The sequence below is a fragment of the Microcaecilia unicolor genome, chromosome 11 (assembly GCF_901765095.1).
Source record: "Microcaecilia unicolor chromosome 11, aMicUni1.1, whole genome shotgun sequence".
Classification (NCBI taxonomy): Eukaryota; Metazoa; Chordata; class Amphibia; order Gymnophiona; family Siphonopidae; genus Microcaecilia; species Microcaecilia unicolor.
The window spans coordinates 199,878,583-199,897,422 of NC_044041.1; the positions used below are offsets into that span (position 1 = coordinate 199,878,583).

Sequence of the window (18,840 nt, forward strand, 5' to 3'; positions counted from 1 at the left end):
TCCTTAAAAATACCCGACGTGGCCCATGTTTCGCCCATTCAAGGGCTGCATCAGACGTAATATGCACTGGAAGGAGTATAATTCACATACACTCTCAACATAAGTGCTAATGCTCTGCAAAACAGCTTGCTTGCTCTTTATGCAGTTCACCAACGCTGAATATCGCACTTAACCAGCCATGGTTTCACCAGCTCTGTAAATCTGGACGTTCATAAGAACGGCCATATGGGGTAAAACTAATGGTCCATCAAGAACAGCATCCTGTTTCCAATAGTGGCCAATCCAGGTCACAAGTACCTGGCAAGATCCCAAAACAGTACAAAACATTTTATGCTGCTTATCCTACAAATAAGCAGTGGATTTTCCCAAGTCCATCTTGACAATGGCTTGTGGACTTTTTTTTTTTTTTTTTTAAGAAAGATAGCCAAACCTTTTTTAAACCCTGCTAAGCCCAGCATTGAATTTCTCAGTATAATGTGATGGTGGTCAATATCAACCTCAATACAATGGGCTCCATCTCAAGCACATTCATTGTGGCAGTTCTGACATCTTGCTTGACTGTGTGTGTGTGTGTGTGTGTGTGGGGGGGGGGAGGGGTGTCTTTTTACTAAGCTGCGGTAAAATGTGGCCACAGCTCACCCTCGCGCAGCTTTTTCCCACGCGTTAAGGCTGTTTTTACCACAACTGGAAAATGGCCAATTTTCCTTTTTTTCTATTAACGGCCATGTGCCCTTATCATTCGGCATTGAAAAGAATTACCACATGAGCACGTAACGACACCTATTTTGTAGGTAGAGCTCGCGTGGTGTGTAGGCGCACTGATTAGCACACAAACACCTACTCTCCTCTCCCAGACACGCCCCGCCAACAACAATTTTTTAATAGTTTTTAGCGTGCAGTTACCGTGTGTCGGTTTGGAACTTACTGCAGGAGGCCTGAGCGTGTCCCGTGGTAAGCCATTTTAAGCTGTGGTAAGTGCATGCTAGTTCTTACCACCATTTGGTAAAAGGGTCTTAGGTGTGTCTCCAAAAGAGGGTTGAGAAGCACTGGACAAGGACACTGAAAGTAAATTAAAAAATATTTTCTTTCATTCCCCTTCCAAAATCAATTAAGTTCCAGCTACGTCCTGCACTATTGCGGTTCTTTGTAAATACTTTCATCTTCTGGTCACTGTGACTTTCCAAACCCAGCAGCGATTCCCATACACTGCACTGCTGCCTCTGGCACCCGCCTCTTCCCTTTACTGCGGCCGCCTGAAGTAACTTCCTGTTTCGCTCAATCAGCCAGCGTAAAGGGAAGAGGCGGGTGCTGGCAGCGGCAGAGCAGTGTATGGGAATCACTGCTGGGTTTGGGAAGTCCTCGTGACCAGGTAAAACGCCCCGGGGGGGGGGGGGGGGGGGGGGGCATGCAAGCTCCGCCTCAGGCGCCATCTTGCCTTGGGCCGGCCCTGCCTGTAAAGCTGAGCTTACCATACGGCTCTAGGAAGCAGGGGTCAGACTAAATCCATTAAACTTCCATCCTACTGCGCATACGCATTATAGCACCGCTTTTCTCAGGAAGCAAAGGACGACAGAATTCAAAACCCGACGCTATTCTTTAAGGGTGTGCAGAAATGGCGGTCAAGTCAACGGGGCGGAGCAAGGATGGGGAGAGGGTGGAGCTCCCATTTACACAAATCACTTACGGAATGCTGGAAGTCACACGTGTCCCTGCCGTGTTTACACAACTGCAGTTATGCCAGTAACTGCGGGCATATGACTGTTCGTCACGCCAATGCCAAGGTTGCCCTTGTGTTCCGTAATGGAATCTGGGCACTCAAGCTCTCACATGCCCTCAGGGCGACTAAATGGAGGCGCTACTTAGGGAAATGCCCCAATATACGTATTCAAACTGTAAGAAGAAAAAGTTCCCAATAAGTTTCTAGCAGACATACCACAGTTTATTTTACATGTGTTTATTTTCATATCTATATAGATGATCCCTATACAATGTGAGCCGTCTCAAAGGAAAGAAACACATCCAAGCACACTCCGATTTGTGGAACAATATATTCTAACAGCTTCTGTAGCCTTATGACTTTAATAACGATGAGAAACAATGTTCCACATGGTTTGTTAAGGAACGCCGACAGGAAACCTGAGGGGTGTGAAAGGTGCAAAATCCAGCTGGCAATTCAAGTCTGTTTACAGTACTGACATGAACCAGTCTCTCATGAATATTTACCAGCGTGGTGTCTGGTAAAAGCTGTTTCCTGAAGTACATCTTGGATTTGAGAAGGACCAGTAATCCCTGTACGTGATCTGAGGTGTTAATCCACAGGCCCGTCATCAGACTATTAGCTCAGAACTGACCTCCCCCAGATCACCCATCTTCCAGGAAAAAGAAACTTTCAGCAGAGTGTCTGAAAGGAGAAATAAAACAATAATTGATTTTCCAATACTTATTTCTACGATTTGTTTTTATTCTGCTGGTCATTAGTTTCATAATGTACTTTTCTTGTACCACTCGAAAGGTTAAACATTCCACCCCACTCATTGCTGTATAAATTTCTTTCATATTCCCTTCTCAGATATTTTGTTCCAAGCTGAAAAGCCCTAACCTGGATCTAAATCCTCTTTACCATTTCAATTTCCCTTCTCTGCACTTTTTCTTACTTCACTACATCCGATCTGTATATAATACACAAGGTACGGTCACGTCGTGAACTCAGACAAGAGGCATAATGACCTTCTCAGTGCTGTTTGCCATTCATTTTCAGAACAAGCCCTAACATTCTACTTGCTTTTCTCGACAGCTGCAACACACCGGGCTGAAAATTTCAACAATACTGTTACAGTGATGCCAAGATCCTTTCCTGTCTTACCTGCATATATATTTGTCTACAGAACTTTCGAAAGAAATGTTTGACATGTCCGCATAGACAAAGGTACAGTACCATGAACCAGGTCCTGCTGTTTGTGTTCCGCCACATTGCTCCAGACCTCGGGCAAACCTTGAATCTCCGGCAAGTTGTCGTATCGCACCTGGAGGAGGATCTTCCGTCTCAGATAGCTTTAAATGCGTTGAGGAAGCACCACAACAAAAAGTGAATCGAAGACGAGATTTCTGTGATGCTGAAAGGGATTACAGAGGTGACCGAGCAGCTGATTTGTGACCATCTCTGGGAAAAAGGTGACTCAACTCTCCAGAAACAAAAAAACAAAATGAGGTTTTAATGACTTCTGTTAGAGCAAACAATTTGTAAAACAAACACCATCCTTTTATGTGAAAAAATGTAGAAAGTTACTAGTTCAATCATGTAAATTTTGCGGACTGATTACTGGTCCATGACATGAAAATCGGCCATTCTCAACATTTTGGATCCGTTACTTTAGGGGTCTTTTTACTAAGCCGTGTAAGCGTCTACGCACGCCCAACGCGTGTCAAAATGGAGTTCCCGCACGGCTACCGCGTGGCTCTTCCGGTAATTTCATTTTTGCCACACGTATCGAAAAATAAATTTTATTTTCTGCCGCGCGTATCGTACACGCGCCGAGCGGCATTTGGCGTGCGCAGGTCATTACCGTCCGGTTACCGCTTGAGACTTTACCACTAGGTCAATGGCTGGTGGTAAGGTCTCAGACCTAAAACGGGTGCGCAGCAATTTTGATTTTGCCGCACGTCCATTTTCTGCAAAAAACAAATAAAAGGGCTTTTACAGGTGCGCTGAAAAATGATTCTGCGCACACAAAACCTGCGCCTACACTACCGCAGGCCATTTTTCAGCGCACCTTAGTAAAAGGACCCCTTAGTCACCTTTTCCCAGAGATGGTCACATTTTACCAAACTGTGTTCATGGTTTTTCAAGAATGGTCCTGAAGGGCCACAGGTAGGTCTGGCTTTCAGGAGACACATTAACTAATTCATTAGATAGATTTGCAAATATAGAGAAGATACGAGTACTAGAATAATTTTAATATTTTAAAATATGAAGACCCAACTTGAGAACAAGAAAAGCCCTGTCCTAAGACACAAATATAAGTGTTTTACCTTATCATAGTTTCATCTGATAGGTGTTCAATCATTGCATTTGAAAATATGTTACAGGAAACATTTTTGGTTGAGTAATAACATCAATGGGTGTTAGGTTTTCAAGGCAGAAACTAGGTTCGTGAGATCTTGGGCCACTGCTGAGGAGCAGCAGTGGCAGGCAACCACCCCCAAATCAGAGACAAGGCAGAACACTGACAGAAACAGCTAGACTTCACCTGCACTTGACCACCCTTCCCCAGGAGTTGAGCCCCTGGGTGCAGGCGGCCAGCAGGACTTACCGGACAGGGCAGGAACTGGATACCAACTAGGCTGAACAGGGACTGAGGGTCAGAGGGAAAAGGAATATACATGGGCAGCAAGGCAGGAAACTGGGCTAGGACTCACCGACAGACAATACTACACAAAGCAGGAAATGGACAAGCTGAAGGACAGGAACTGAAAGCTGCCAAGCAGCCACTAAGAAAGAAACACAGACAAACAGGAACTAGACAAAGAATACAGACCAGAAACAAGACTAGGGAATCAGCAATAAACCTAAGCTAAACTACACACAGACTAACTAGAACCGGACAAGAAACTCAAACAAGAAACCAGACTAGGCAGAAATGCAACAAAGCACCAACAAACCAGGGACCTTAGACGATGCAAAGGCAAACACAGAAGTTTCCAGGTGGTAAATAAAGCCCATTAGCATTCAGCTGCAGGAATCACAAGGCAGCTACGGGTGCTGTTCAGGCACAAACAAGAAAAGCAAGTCTGGAAGCCCGGAAGATCCGGACCGGACAGGGCTGAAGTCTAGAACGTGTGACAGTTCATAGCAGCCACCGGTTCTGGCCACCAGAGGGCGAGGTGAGCACAGACAGTCACCATCGTTACAATGGGTTGCTTGATTGGTGGGTTTATTGACTTTTTAGTAACCTTCTAATTTAAAAACAAATGATGTATCTAAAACTGGCATGTACTCAAACTTCATCTGCTGATCGCAAGAGAAGAACACGATTCAGAGGAACAGAGGAAGCATCACATAGCTTTTTCTTATGTTTTAAAAGTTTCAGTAAATAAAGGGCAGAAGAAAAAGTGGGAAATGGACCAATGACTCCAGAAACTGGGACAACTGAGTTGTCCTTTACTGTCATACCGTGGATTTTGGCCACTTGACGCGCTGCTCCTGTTTTTTTTTTAGTTCAAAGGTCTTTTTCAAGACCCCCTAGACAAAGTGGATCTACAGCCAAAACCCACACTACAAAGACTCCTGAGGCAGGCCTGTGGCCGAAACACAGATTTGTGTCGAGTCCGTAATAAAGTTTTCCTGTTCAACTCAGTTGTCCCAGTCTCTGGAGTCACTGGTCCATTTCCCACTTTTTCTTCTGTTTTGTGTGTTGCGTGGGATTTTGCTGTTCATCCACCTAGGTGGGATTACCCACCCCCCAGTAAATAAAGGGCACCATGGGAGAAAAAAAGGAGGGCAATGTTTTCCTCCATGTTCAGCTTCTGGACCGTAGTCCTCTGCCACACCCTAAAACCTTCCGGGGGGGGGGGGGGGGCGGCAATGTTTCTTCTGTATTTACTTCATTGTCAGTTCAGGTATGTATCAAAACAACATGGTGTTGGTAAACCAGAAAAGCATTCATTCCACTACTCAGGGCAGAAGGATACTCATTTCTGTAGTGTCTTTCAATATCCTGCAGCCATTCTAACATATCGGCCACTGAAGGGCAAACAGCAGACCGCTTCAGGGAAGCCAAGACACCCAGTTCCTCTGCCTGCTGCGTGTAGATATGAAACACTGCTGCCACCTGCTGGCTGACTGCATCCCGCACCTTCTGCAACTCATTCCTGATAGGCGAGACAACATAAGGCATCAGGGAAAAGGAATTCTGCTTCAGTCCCCAGGCTCCATCCCAAGTTTGGCAAAGTAGCACCAGACTCCAAGAAAGTCTGTCTATAAAACAAGAGAAACACAGCAAGCGTTAGGGCTTTCCAGGGAATTTCAGCAAAATGTAAGGTAATGCAATCTGTGTCGGAATCTGGCCATTACACTAAACTTAGCATCCCTTCATGTGGGAAGGGTGCAAGGCCTCCAGAATCCACAGGATCTTGGTCTCAAAATTTTCATCTGAAATATTCCATTTCAAAGGATTCCACAGACAAATGAATATTTGTACCATCAATGCTGTCAGGGAAAATTTACTCGGGTGGTTTATTTTCCCACATTTTAAGCGGGAGTGTTCTAGTAATGGTATTGCTCCTTAAAAAAAGTTGAACAGGTTAACATATCATTTACATGACCAACATAAGAACACAATACACTGTCTTATAATAAGGTTTGAAAGCTGCATAAGCACCCTGTTCTATGTAATCTGGAACATTCAGGAATCACATCTATTTGAGGTTATTTTTACACTGATCCAATACTTTATTATGATTCCATGTTTCTAACACTAAACTGAACCTCTACGAATGAAGTGCAAACGATCCAACACAAAAAAACCTAGCATCTGTTACTCGCACATTTTTTCTGCCACTTTTTCCAGGACATCCTCCATGGCGGATATGAGTTTGTATGTCAGTCGTTGCTGAAGGTCTGGAAAGCCCTTAAGTGGGGTGTGTTCGAAGGCAACCTTCCGGCAAGCCTGTAGCTGCTCCGCCAAATTGCTCAGCGAGCTGAGCAACGGCTTAAACTCAGGAATTGTCTTGCTCCAGGCCTCTTGCTGCTCTTCTATTGCGTGGAAGCACTTCTTAAGGGCTTGGTGAACGGGAAGCAAAGCCTGACTCTGTGTCATTATCGCCTGTCAAAAAGCAAACGCGGTGAGATTAATAAAAAGAATGTGTTACTTGTCTTACTTTAAGGCTGCCAAGGATCCGGATTGGTAGGAGAGGGCTGATCCAGTCCTGGGCTTACCCCCACTGTATGCTGGGACTTGCGGTCCTGGTTTTCTTAAGAACAGCACCAAATCCCTACATGCAACAGGGAAAAAACCCAGGACTGGATCAACACTGTGCTCAGAATCTGGATCCAGTTTACTGTCACCTTAAGCGTGAACTCGCTGACAATCCTGAGATTGAGAAATTAGTAAATTCTTTTTTTTTTTTTTAGTTCAAATATTTTTATTGAATTTCTGAAAACATATTCAAACAAAAATAAACAAACAATAAACTTTTGCATACAGGATACAGCAATAGTTTCATACATTGCAATAACATTAATCAGTAGTACCAACACAAATAAGTGGAAAGTTTTACTGATTAATTTCGAGTTACGTTGGTTTACTTAATCTTGTGATTTGCAAAATTGTACAACCCGATCCCATGTCTGGATAAACATATGCGTGAGGTTATTACGCTCTCCGATTATTTTTTTTTCATACTTAAAAATCATGCAAACATTGGCCCACCAAAAGCAATAAGAAACTAGTTTATGATTTTTTTTTCCAGTTCTTAACGATAGTGGAGATTGCTATGGCCACCAATGTGTCAAACAGTTTGTAATTACATTTATGACCTAAGTGTTTCAACCCAGCAGAACGAAAATACAATGAGATAGAATGTAAGAGGAAGGGTCAAATGAAGCAGTTCACATGTTCTATCCCAGACTAAGGACCAGAAATTTTTAAGATCAGGGTAGGAAAAGCACTTGTGTTCTATTTATTTATTTATTCCGCTCACAGGACAAATCCCTCCTCTCAGTACCCTTCTCCACCACCGCCAACTCCAGGCTCCGCTCATTCTGCCTCACCTCACCCTATGCTTGGAATAAACTTCCTGAGCCCTTACGCCAAGCCCCCTCCCTACCTATCTTCAAATCCTTGCTCAAAGCCCACCTCTTCAATGTTGCTTTCGGCACCTATCCTTTATACCTTTCAGGAAATCTAGACTGCCCCAATTTGACTGACTGTACATTTGTCCTTTAGATTGTAAGCTCCTTTGAGCAGGGACTGTCCTTCTATGTTAAACTGTACAGCGCTGCGTAACCCTAGTAGCGCTTTAGAAATGTTAAGTAGTAGTAATGTAAAGCAGGATCCTGTGGACTTTAAGGTGGTGAATCTGGCAGATCCGGGTTTTACCCAGTCCCCCCCCCCCCCCCCCCCATGCTTTTTGATTGTACCTGGAGCTCTGTTCTGCACTCTTTCTAGCCACCTGCTGGTGTTTATCAGCCCTGTGTACAGTGAGCTGGTTACTGCATTAACCGAGCTTCCCTCTCATCACTCCGTCTCTCCAGTCCCGCCTTATTAAGTACGCACCCTCTCGCCTCGCTGTTTTATCTGTCCCGCGCTTTTTCCGCAACTCTCGCAAGAGCCACACAGCTGCTCACCAGCCGTGCTCCGCCCACCCCGTGCGCCTCACCCTATGCTTGGAATAAACTTCCTGAGCCCTTACGCCAAGCCCCCTCCCTGCCCATCTTCAAATCTTTGCTCAAAGCCCACCTCTTCAATGTTGCTTTCGGCACCTAACCTTTATACCTTTCAGGAAATCTAGACTGCCCCAATTTGACTGACTGTACATTTGTCCTTTAGATTGTAAGCTCATTTGAGCAGGGACTGTCCTTCTATGTTAAACTGTACAGCGCTGCGTAACCCTAGTAGCGCTTTAGAAATGTCAAGTAGTAGTAGTAGTAGTAATTAAAAAAAAAAAAAGAAAGCACCTAAGCTTTAAAAAAAAAAAAAAAATCTACAAAGTGCACAAAAAAAACATTATATACAGAAAGGTACGAAATATGATTTGCAATAAAACTACAGCAACAGCCTTGAGAAGTGTAAACAGAGCGCAGATCATAAAGAGGACTCTGAACCCTACCGCACATTTAGCAATGTCTTACAGGCCCCCGCAGAAAAAGAAAAAAAAAAAAAACCGTCACCCGGAAGTGCATCCCGTTGCATGCCGGGAGCTGTAGTTTGACTGGTTTTTTTTGCTGCAAGTCCCTTCCGGTTCTTTCCCAGGGAACCCGGCCCCCACCCCGGAGGCACAGAGAGAAAACTCCTCCGCTCCCCTTCCCACGATTATCCTCTTCTACACGACCCGAAAAACTAGCGTCAGCGCCGCCCGGAGACGGATGGGGAATTATTGACCTTGTGCTTCCGGCCGGCGTCGGAAGTGACGTCAGCGCATTCTTTCCCTCCCACTTCCTTCCTTCCTTCTTCCTGCGCGCTTCCCGTCGTTTTTTGCGGTAAAAGGCGCCGCCTGGCCGCCGGTCATGAAGGAGCTGAAAGCGGAGCGGAAGGCAAAGAAGAAGAAGCGGCGGAGGGAGTCGGGGTCCGAGTCCCCGCCGCGGCCCCGGGTCGCCGTGAAGGTGGAGAGGGTCAGCCCGGCCTCGGACTCCCCGGAACCCCGCAGGCGGAGGAGCAGGTACAGGGCCTCGGACGGAGGGGGTGGGGGAGGGGTTTATTTCTAGGGCAGTTCGGGTTTCTCTTTCCCCCCCCCCCCCCCCCCCCCAGGTAAAACTTGTTCAGGGCGCATCATAACAATTACGTGACCACATGATCTATGTTAAATTGTACAGCGCTGCGTAACCCCAGTAGCGCTTTAGAAATGGCAAGTAGTAGTAGTAGAGCTGAAGTCAAACATTAACATTGGCGTAATTGCGATTTGGCTAATCTAAGCTGCTCTTGCAATTGTGACATCGGTACTTCAGAGCATCTAGAGGCGTATTTTCAAAGCGCATAGACGTACAAAGTTGACTTTGAGGCGTATTTTCAAAGCGCATAGACGTACAAAGTTGACTTTGAGGCGTATTTTCAAAGCGCATAGACGTACAAAGTTGACTTAGAGGCGTATTTTCAAAGCGCATAGACGTACAAAGTTGACTTTGAGGCGTATTTTCAAAGCGCATAGACGTACAAAGTTGACTTTGAGGCGTGTTTTCAAAGCGCATAGACGTACAAAGTTGACTTTGAGGCGTATTTTCAAAGCGCATAGACGTACAAAGTTGACTTTGAGGCGTGTTTTCAAAGCGCATAGACGTACAAAGTTGACTTTGAGGCGTGTTTTCAAAGCGCATAGACGTACAAAGTTGACTTTGAGGCGTGTTTTCAAAGCGCATAGACGTACAAAGTTGACTTTGAGGCGTGTTTTCAAAGCGCATAGACGTACAAAGTTGACTTTGAGGCGTGTTTTCAAAGCGCATAGACGTACAAAGTTGACTTTGAGGCGTGTTTTCAAAGCGCATAGACGTACAAAGTTGACTTTGAGGCGTGTTTTCAAAGCGCATAGACGTACAAAGTTGACTTTGAGGCGTGTTTTCAAAGCGCATAGACGTACAAAGTTGACTTTGAGGCGTGTTTTCAAAGCGCATAGACGTACAAAGTTGACTTTGAGGCGTGTTTTCAAAGCGCATAGACGTACAAAGTTGACTTTGAGGCGTGTTTTCAAAGCGCATAGACGTACAAAGTTGACTTTGAGGCGTGTTTTCAAAGCGCATAGACGTACAAAGTTGACTTTGAGGCGTGTTTTCAAAGCGCATAGACGTACAAAGTTGACTTTGAGGCGTGTTTTCAAAGCGCATAGACGTACAAAGTTGACTTTGAGACATATTGAGGCTCATTTTCAAAGCACTTAGCCTCCCAAAGTTCCATAGAAACCTATGAAACTTAGCCTTCCAAAGTGCTTTGAAAATATGCCTCATTGTCAAAGCGCATAGACGTACAAAGTTGACTTTGAGGCATATTTTCAAAGCGCATAGACGTACAAAGTTGATTTTGAGGCGTGTTTTCAAAGCGCATAGACGTGCAAAGTTGACTTTGAGGCGTATTTTCAAAGCGCATAGACGTACAAAGTTGACTTTGAGGCGTATTTTCAAAGCGCATAGACGTACAAAGTTGACTTTGAGGCGTATTTTCAAAGCGCATAGACGTACAAAGTTGACTTTGAGGCGTATTTTCAAAGCGCATAGACGTACAAAGTTGACTTTGAGGCGTGTTTTCAAAGCGCATAGACGTACAAAGTTGACTTTGAGGCGTGTTTTCAAAGCGCATAGACGTACAAAGTTGACTTTGAGGCGTGTTTTGAAAGCGCATAGACGTACAAAGTTGACTTTGAGGCGTGTTTTCAAAGCGCATAGACGTACAAAGTTGACTTTGAGGCGTGTTTTCAAAGCGCATAGACGTACAAAGTTGACTTTGAGACATATTGAGGCTCATTTTCAAAGCACTTAGCCTCCCAAAGTTCCATAGAAACCTATGGAACTTAGCCTTCCAAAGTGCTTTGAAAATATGCCTCATTGTCAAAGCGCATAGACGTACAAAGTTGACTTTGAGGTGTGTTTTGAAAGCGCATAGACGTACAAAGTTGACTTTGAGACATATTGAGGCTCATTTTCAAAGCACTTAGCCTCCCAAAGTTCCATAGAAACCTATGGAACTTAGCCTTCCAAAGTGCTTTGAAAATATGCCTCATTGTCAAAGCACATAGACGTACAAAGTTGACTTTGAGGCGTGTTTTGAAAGCGCATAGACGTACAAAGTTGACTTTGAGGCATATTTTCAAAGCGCATAGACGTACAAAGTTGACTTTGAGGCGTGTTTTCAAAGCGCATAGACGTACAAAGTTGACTTTGAGACATATTGAGGCTCATTTTCAAAGCACTTAGCCTCCCAAAGTTCCATAGAAACCTATGGAACTTAGCCTTCCAAAGTGCTTTGAAAATATGCCTCATTGTCAAAGCGCATAGACGTACAAAGTTGACTTTGAGGCGTGTTTTGAAAGCACATAGACGTACAAAGTTGACTTTGAGGCGTGTTTTCAAAGCGCATAGACGTACAAAGTTGACTTTGAGGCGTGTTTTCAAAACGCATAGACGTACAAAGTTGACTTTGAGGCGTGTTTTCAAAACGCATAGACGTACAAAGTTGACTTTGAGGCGTGTTTTCAAAGCGCATAGACGTACAAAGTTGACTTTGAGACATATTGAGGCTCATTTTCAAAGCACTTAGCCTCCCAAAGTTCCATAGAAACCTATGGAACTTAGCCTTCCAAAGTGCTTTGAAAATATGCCTCATTGTCAAAGCACATAGACGTACAAAGTTGACTTTGAGGCGTGTTTTGAAAGCACATAGACGTACAAAGTTGACTTTGAGGCGTGTTTTCAAAGCGCATAGACGTACAAAGTTGACTTTGAGGCGTGTTTTCAAAACGCATAGACGTACAAAGTTGACTTTGAGGCGTGTTTTCAAAATGCATAGACGTACAAAGTTGACTTTGAGGCGTGTTTTGAAAGCGCATAGACGTACAAAGTTCCATATTTATTTATTTTTTATTTATTTATTGCATTTGTATCCCACATTATCCCACCTCTTTGCAGGCTCAATGTGGCTTACAATATATCGTGGATAGTGGAAATGAAGGCGAGTAGACATTTACTACTACTACTACTACTACTATTTAACATTTCTAGAGCGCTACAAAGTGTACGCAGCGCTGTACAAACACAAAAGAAAGACAGTCCCTGCTCAAAGAGCTTACAATCTAATAGACAAAAAGTAAAGCATTTAAATTTAAAATATTTAAGCAGTCAAGCACAAGAGAACAGTCACAGAAGGACAGAAGATGTTGAAGGGTGGTCAGTGTGATTAGGTGTAACTCTGGTTGGAGTAGTGGGAGAAGGTGCTAGAAGAATAGAAATGGGTGAGGTAAAGTAATGTGGGTTGATAGGGAGGTTATATAAGACATGTCACTCTAGGGGTGGGTGGGTAGAGGGGTATATTGGGTTGCATGGAAATGGAGAGCATAATAGTGATGTAGTGTAAGTCGTTCTTAGCATTGCTTATTAGATATATGTGTGGTTTTCACATAGGTGTCTATGGAACTTTGGAAGGCCAAGTGCTTTGAAAATATGCCTCATTGTAAGTCTGTGTGTTTTGCAAATGAGCCTTGTCCCAATTTCAGCCATTTTTTATTTTATTTATTTTTATTTATTGCATTTGTAGCCCACATTTTCCCACCTATTTGCAGGCTCAATGTGGCTTACAGAGATCTGTTATAGGGTTGCCATTCCAGGGTGTCAGGTACAATTGCTAGTGTGAGGAGAATAAGGATAGGAAAGAGTTCTAAGAAAATAGATATAGAAAGATGACTTTTAGGTTGGTGTGGATTGGTGAGGTGGTAAAGTTAGGTTATGGGTCTATTTTGTAGGCTTTATTGAAGAGATACGTTTTCAGGGATTTACGAAAGTTAGGTCGTCGATTGTTTTCAGGTCAGCTGGTAGTGCGTTCCACAACTGCGTACTCATGTACGAGAAGTGTAGATTAAGACATTTTCGGGATGATCTTTTGGCGTTTCTGGGAGGCAGGTCCACGAGCTTTAGCACGTAGGTCGGGGCGTCTCCGTGAATGATTTTGTGTACAATTGTGCCAATATTGAACTTGGTCCCCGTTCCTTAAGTGGGAGCCAGTGAAGTTTCTCTCTTAAGAGTTTTGCACTTTCATATTTTGGTGTTCCAAATATGAGTCTGGCGGCTGTATTTTGGGCTGTTTGGAGTTTCTTGATGGTCTGTTCTTTGCAGCCAGCGTACAGTGCGTTACAATAATCCAGGTGACATAGTACCATTGTACTAGGATACGAAAGATGGATCTCGGGGAAAAAAGGTTTTACTCTTTTGAGTTTCCACATGGAGTGGGACATCTTTTTCGTTGTATTCACGTGGGTTTCGAGTGTGAGGTTTCAGTCAATGGTTATTATTATTAACATTTGTATAGCGCTACCAGATGCACGCAGCGCTGAACACCTGACACAGAGAGACAGTCCCTGCTCGATAGAGCTTACTACATGCTATATGCGCTGATGCAAATATAAATTTAAAAAAAAAAAAGTTGCACTGGACATCTCCCTGTATTGCCTCATGTAACTAGTCTATCAGTGCTTACCTTAATGTGCTTGATGAGATTTGTTATTGCATTTGGTTTTAATTTTATAATATTTGGGGTTGTTTTTTTTTTTTTTTTTTAAAGAGATTTGTTACTAATACTACAATGCTGTAATTCGTGGATTCTCTGTTTCTGTACACCGCGTTAGATCCTTGCTAGGGGAAACGGCGGTTAACAAGAATGATATTGCTATTGAATAGAATTTTACAAATAACCAACCATATTTTTTTTTAAAAATTGATATTCTCATTGCAATAGCAGCGATCATTCACAACTGGAAAAATCATCATATCTGTTTTTAATTTTGATGGTCTTTATTATGTAACATAGTTAAATATGAAAGAATAATGGCAGAATCTATTTAGTAATATTTGGGATCCATTGCTAATATTTTATTTATTTATTTAGTTTATTTATTTGTCGCATTTGTATCCCACATTTTCCCACCAATTTGCAGGCTCAATGTGGCTTACATTTGCCGTAATGGCAATTGCCATTTCCGGGCTACATCACAAGAGAATATGTAGTTAATTCTAATTTCTGTATTTCCACACAAATTTCATAGTATTTATATGTATCAGATTGAACTAAATATTGTATTTGTTGTTTAGAAGAAATTATAAACTAAGATACTTGGTATTTATCTGTTTGGTACTTGGAAGGCTGTGGTAGCCATTTTCAGAGAATCTTAGTTGGTTCCCATAGGTTTTATTGGACCAATAGAAGAATCATTTAGCATGTTTAAGTGAGGGAGGGTTAAAAAATTCAGAGTGGCATGGAACAGGTTAACATCATGGCAGTAATTTAAGCTTTCAAATTTACAACATATTTTTAACTATCCCCCCCCCCCCCCCCCCCCCCCTCAGTAGGGTCACAATCAAGCTATGAATAGAACTTTGGGTTTAAGAAAAATTTGAACAAGTTTTTTTTAAGTACAGGCCAATTAATTATTAGCCTATAAGATGTCAGGTTACTCCCTTTCATCCCTTCCCTGTTTCTCATTCCTAGCATAATCTATATAGATCTGCATTATACTTGCAAGTGACCTGGTTTGACTACCATTCGAGACAGGACGCTGGGCTTCAGAATGGCATTTATTTTTATGAACCTGTCCATGATTGTTACATTTCTTCTTTTCTTTTAACAGAATGAGGTAATGCATTTCATGTATCACCTTTGGTGCTACAGGTTCCTTTGAAGTTGCACAAGCTCACGTAGGACAGTATCTTTGGCAAACTTTTCTTGGTATCTACCAGATGTCATAGGCATATTGACACCACTAAGTTCTTAGAAGTCTGATTATATTCAGAGAAAAAATTACTGAAAAGGTTTGGAGATATTTTTTGCTGTTGCTTTGTTATTGTTCGTTTTAGATCACCAGCAAAAAGAAAGAACAAGTCTTCTGTGAAAAGACACAAGTCTTCTAGAAATGAAAGGAACATAAGTGAAAGCAGAAGTAGAAGTCCTCCTCCCATGGTGATCAAAATGAAGCAGGTAAGCATTTGATCCTGATAGCTGGGTTTAAAAGTGAACATCACCCTGATAGCTGGGGGGGGGGGGGGGGGGAGAGGAAAACGGTAACGGAATTCAAACATGCGTGGGATAAACATAAAGGAATCCTGTTCAGAAGGAAAGGATCCTCAGGAGCTTAACCGAGATTGGATAGCAGAGCTGGTAGTGGGAGGCGGGGCTGGAGGTTGGGAGGCGGGGATAGTGCGGGGCAGACTTATACGGTCTGTGCCAGAGCCAGTGGTGGGAGGCGGGACTGGAGGTTGGGAGGCAGGGATAGCGCTGGGCAGACTTATACGGTCTGTGCCAGAGCCGGTGGTGGGAGGCGGGGATAGTGCTGGGCAGACTTATACGGTCTATGCCAGAGCCGGTGGTTGGGAGGCGGGGCTAGTGCTGGGCAGACTTATATACACAAAAGTAGCACACATGAGTTGTCTTGTTGGGCAGACTGGATGGACCGTGCAGGTCTTTTTCTGCCGTCATCTACTATGTTACTATATGTGAACTCCACATATATGTATTTATGAGTTCTTATTTATGTGCACAAGCCAAGGAATTAGCATGAACAGGAATCGGATAGTGTAGCCCCTGATGAAATCAAAATGAAGAGAACACAGCACATTTAAAAATCCTTCATGTTGCGAACTAACAGTGAAGTTGTGCAAATTCTAAGCATTTCTTATCTTTTTACAGGAAAGAGAAGAGCATTCATATATTAAGCATGAGGAACGACAGCACAGGAATGGGTCCGAACAAGAGCACAGGCGAGACAGGCATAGAGAGGAATCGAACAGGGGAAGGCACCCTAACCAGAGGCATGGAGGTCAAGAGAGGAGCAGGGACCAGGAGGCTCAAAATCTGCAGCAGCAACAGGAAGACAGGGAGTTCTACAATGAGAGGAGACGGGAGAGACGCCAGAGAAAAGAGGTAAACAGCAATGGTGATAATCAGGAATTGGAAGCCTCTGCTGCCGCTACCACCGCCACCACCACAGTCAAAGAGCTCCCAAACTTTGAACTGTCCGGTGCTCTGTTAGAAGACACTAACACTTTTCGAGGAGTAGTGATCAAATACAGTGAACCCCCGGAAGCTCGCATTCCAAAGAAGCGATGGCGTTTGTATCCTTTTAAGAACGACGAGATTCTGCCAGTTATGTACATCCATAGGCAAAGTGCCTATCTCCTAGGCAGGCAGCGAAGAATTGCCGATATTCCCATTGATCATCCTTCATGCTCCAAGCAACACGCTGTCTTACAGTATCGGTGAGTGTTAACTTTTGGTGTGTCTAATGAGTAGGATGTGAAAGAGAAGGCTGGTTGAAACCCAAAGACATTTGGTTACTATGCAATGAACAGTGTTGGCATACGCAGGGCTGCCGAGGGAGAAGGGGGGGGGGGGGGACGACAAAATTCCCCGGGCCCGCCCTCTCTCCTGCTGGAACCTAAGTGATCGCGTCCCGACAGGAGCAGAAGAGAGAGAACTGCGGCGCTGGGCCCCTTGGAGGCTGGGGAGGACTCGGAGCTTCCTCCAGTGCTGCTCTTCTGCCCATTGCTGAGCAGCTGCTTTTCCTCTCGGGCGCACATTCTCGGTTTTGAAACTGAGCATGCCCTGAGAGGAAAAAAGGCCGCAGGGGCAGGCAGTCAGCGCTGGAGGAAGACATCTTCTGCTGGTGGGGCCTCGAGATCCCCGCCAGCCAAAGGTATTTAGGCAGCAGCACCAATGGGGAGGAGGAGGACAGAAGCAGATGACGATTGTGGGCCTGATTCAGTCTCGGCGGCCCTGGGCTTATGCTATGTGTAATGTTTGATGTCTGCATGAATACTAACGTTCTCCATTGACAAGCTGGAGATGATGCAGGTGCATGATGATTTCTCTTAGCACAGGGAAACCTTTTCCTTCCAGGCCCCTGAATATGCCTGGATCCTCCTGTATCGGTGGCTGTTCCTCCTCCTCCCTCCAGTCTGATTTTTTTTTTTCTACTGGATTGGATCCACTCCCACTCCTCAGGCAGCAGCAGTGAACTTGAGAGAGCTCCATGCCCACTCCAGGTCTGATTCTGGCAACCATGGGAGTGGAGCTGAAGTTATACAAGGAGTCCCTTTCCCCAACGGGCCAAAAAAAGGTACCAGTGAGGAGAGAATGGGAAATCTAAAAGCAAAGAGTCTTGTGGTCTGGGTGTTTATACACATTCTAGTGGCTGCACAGACCAGTGGAGCTCACCTTTTCAACCAGTTTGCTGAGGGAGGAAGTGCTCCTCAAGGGATGCAGTTAAGTGGGCAAGATCCTAGCAGAGCTCCCCCCACCCAAACAAACCAATCTGGGCTAGGGACCGATATGTCCCAAGATACCATTCTAGGAACGGTCAGGGGACAAGGAGGTTTGATAACAGGAGATGGCATGAGCCTATCTGGCCCATTATGTGGGTTGAAGCCAGTAGGTGGAGGTTGTCTCCCTATCAATTTAATTGTTTTGGGTTTACCAAGATGGCAGCAACTGCAGTGGGGAGAATTAAAACCTCCTTGGGTGGAGACTGGCTTCAGCCTTATGACATCATGCCATCTCCTTGGTCAAGTCATAATTCTTTGCTCCATGTACTGCAGAGGTTTCTTAGCACGATGCTTCCAAAGTTCGGTGGAGACTAGTTGGTCCTCTTGACCTTCTTACCTCTGAGATCTACAACCCAGATGAAGCCACTGTTGCTGGGGGGTGAGCATTACACTTTGAACCTGAACACAGAAGTCACATTAAGCACCAGGTTCAAATTCAAGATGTTCCTTCTGTGGAGGCTCCTCAAAAGAGCCAACTGGAAGACACTTACTACCCTAGGTTTCTGATGAAGGTATTCAAAGCTTTGGACTTAAGCACTAAAGAGATTGTGAAATCCAAGGTATGCCACAACGTGAGGAACTGCTGGATAGTTCCTCAAGTTGTGGCAGTATCTAAGGAATACTTGGTCTTCCTTTCCCTGTTAACCAAGTCCTGCAAGACCTCCAGCTCAATATCTGGAGGATGCCTCTTTCTCACCCAAGAAATGCTTGGGCATTTGGAATTGAAGTAGAGTGACTGCATCTTCCAGCCATCCTTAGTCACAGCTCCCCCCTCCCAGGTAATGGTCTCTGAGGCAGCCATTTAGAGATCAGGGCAGTGGCGTTCCTGGGGGGGCTGGCACCCGGGGCGGATCGCCGATGCGCCCTGCCCCCCGGGTGCAGCGCGCCTGCCCTCCATTGCTCAATGCTTCTCTGCCCCCCCCCCCCCCCCCAGGAACGCCACTGGATCAGGGACCTATAGGCAGCAATCCTCCATACTAGGACCACAAGATATTAGATACTGTGGGCAAGGAAAGTTTACCAGTGTATTATGCCCACCATGAGAATTTTAGTTTACCATCATACCCTATTGCTGTCTGTCAGTGTCTCCCTCAAAGGTTGCTCAGGAACAGCTAACT

The 18,840-nt window shown here is 44.4% G+C and overlaps 2 protein-coding genes across 4 annotated transcripts in view; one reads left to right on the forward strand and one right to left on the reverse strand.

Moving 5' to 3' along the window:
- Nucleotides 1-1,921: 1,921 nt before the first annotated feature.
- Nucleotides 1,922-8,876, reverse strand: C11H1orf109 (chromosome 11 C1orf109 homolog). 2 transcript variants are annotated; one of them, XM_030219805.1, is made up of 5 exons: nucleotides 8,827-8,876; nucleotides 6,544-6,821; nucleotides 5,689-5,868; nucleotides 2,936-3,051; nucleotides 1,922-2,401 (listed from the first exon to the last, which is right to left on the reverse strand). In XM_030219805.1, the coding sequence occupies exons 2-5, from the start codon at nucleotides 6,813-6,815 to the stop codon at nucleotides 2,328-2,330; spliced, it is 642 nt and encodes a 213-aa protein (XP_030075665.1). In that variant the 5' UTR covers nucleotides 6,816-6,821; nucleotides 8,827-8,876; the 3' UTR covers nucleotides 1,922-2,327. The 2 variants fall into 2 exon arrangements, with proteins under 2 accessions (XP_030075665.1, XP_030075664.1); XM_030219804.1 differs by having other exon boundaries at nucleotides 8,849-8,870.
- A 263-nt stretch (nucleotides 8,877-9,139) lies between these two features.
- The window catches only part of SNIP1 (Smad nuclear interacting protein 1), a 36,598-nt gene continuing 26,897 nt past the window's right edge, over nucleotides 9,140-18,840 (forward strand). For both annotated transcript variants that reach the window (XR_003943810.1, XM_030218998.1), the window contains exons 1-3: nucleotides 9,140-9,375; nucleotides 15,260-15,380; nucleotides 16,089-16,657. Coding sequence is in view for 1 of the 2 variants with exons in the window: in XM_030218998.1 (XP_030074858.1) it covers nucleotides 9,224-9,375; nucleotides 15,260-15,380; nucleotides 16,089-16,657 (842 nt within the window). In the remaining variant the exon portion in view is untranslated. The remainder of the gene's footprint in view (nucleotides 9,376-15,259; nucleotides 15,381-16,088; nucleotides 16,658-18,840) is intronic.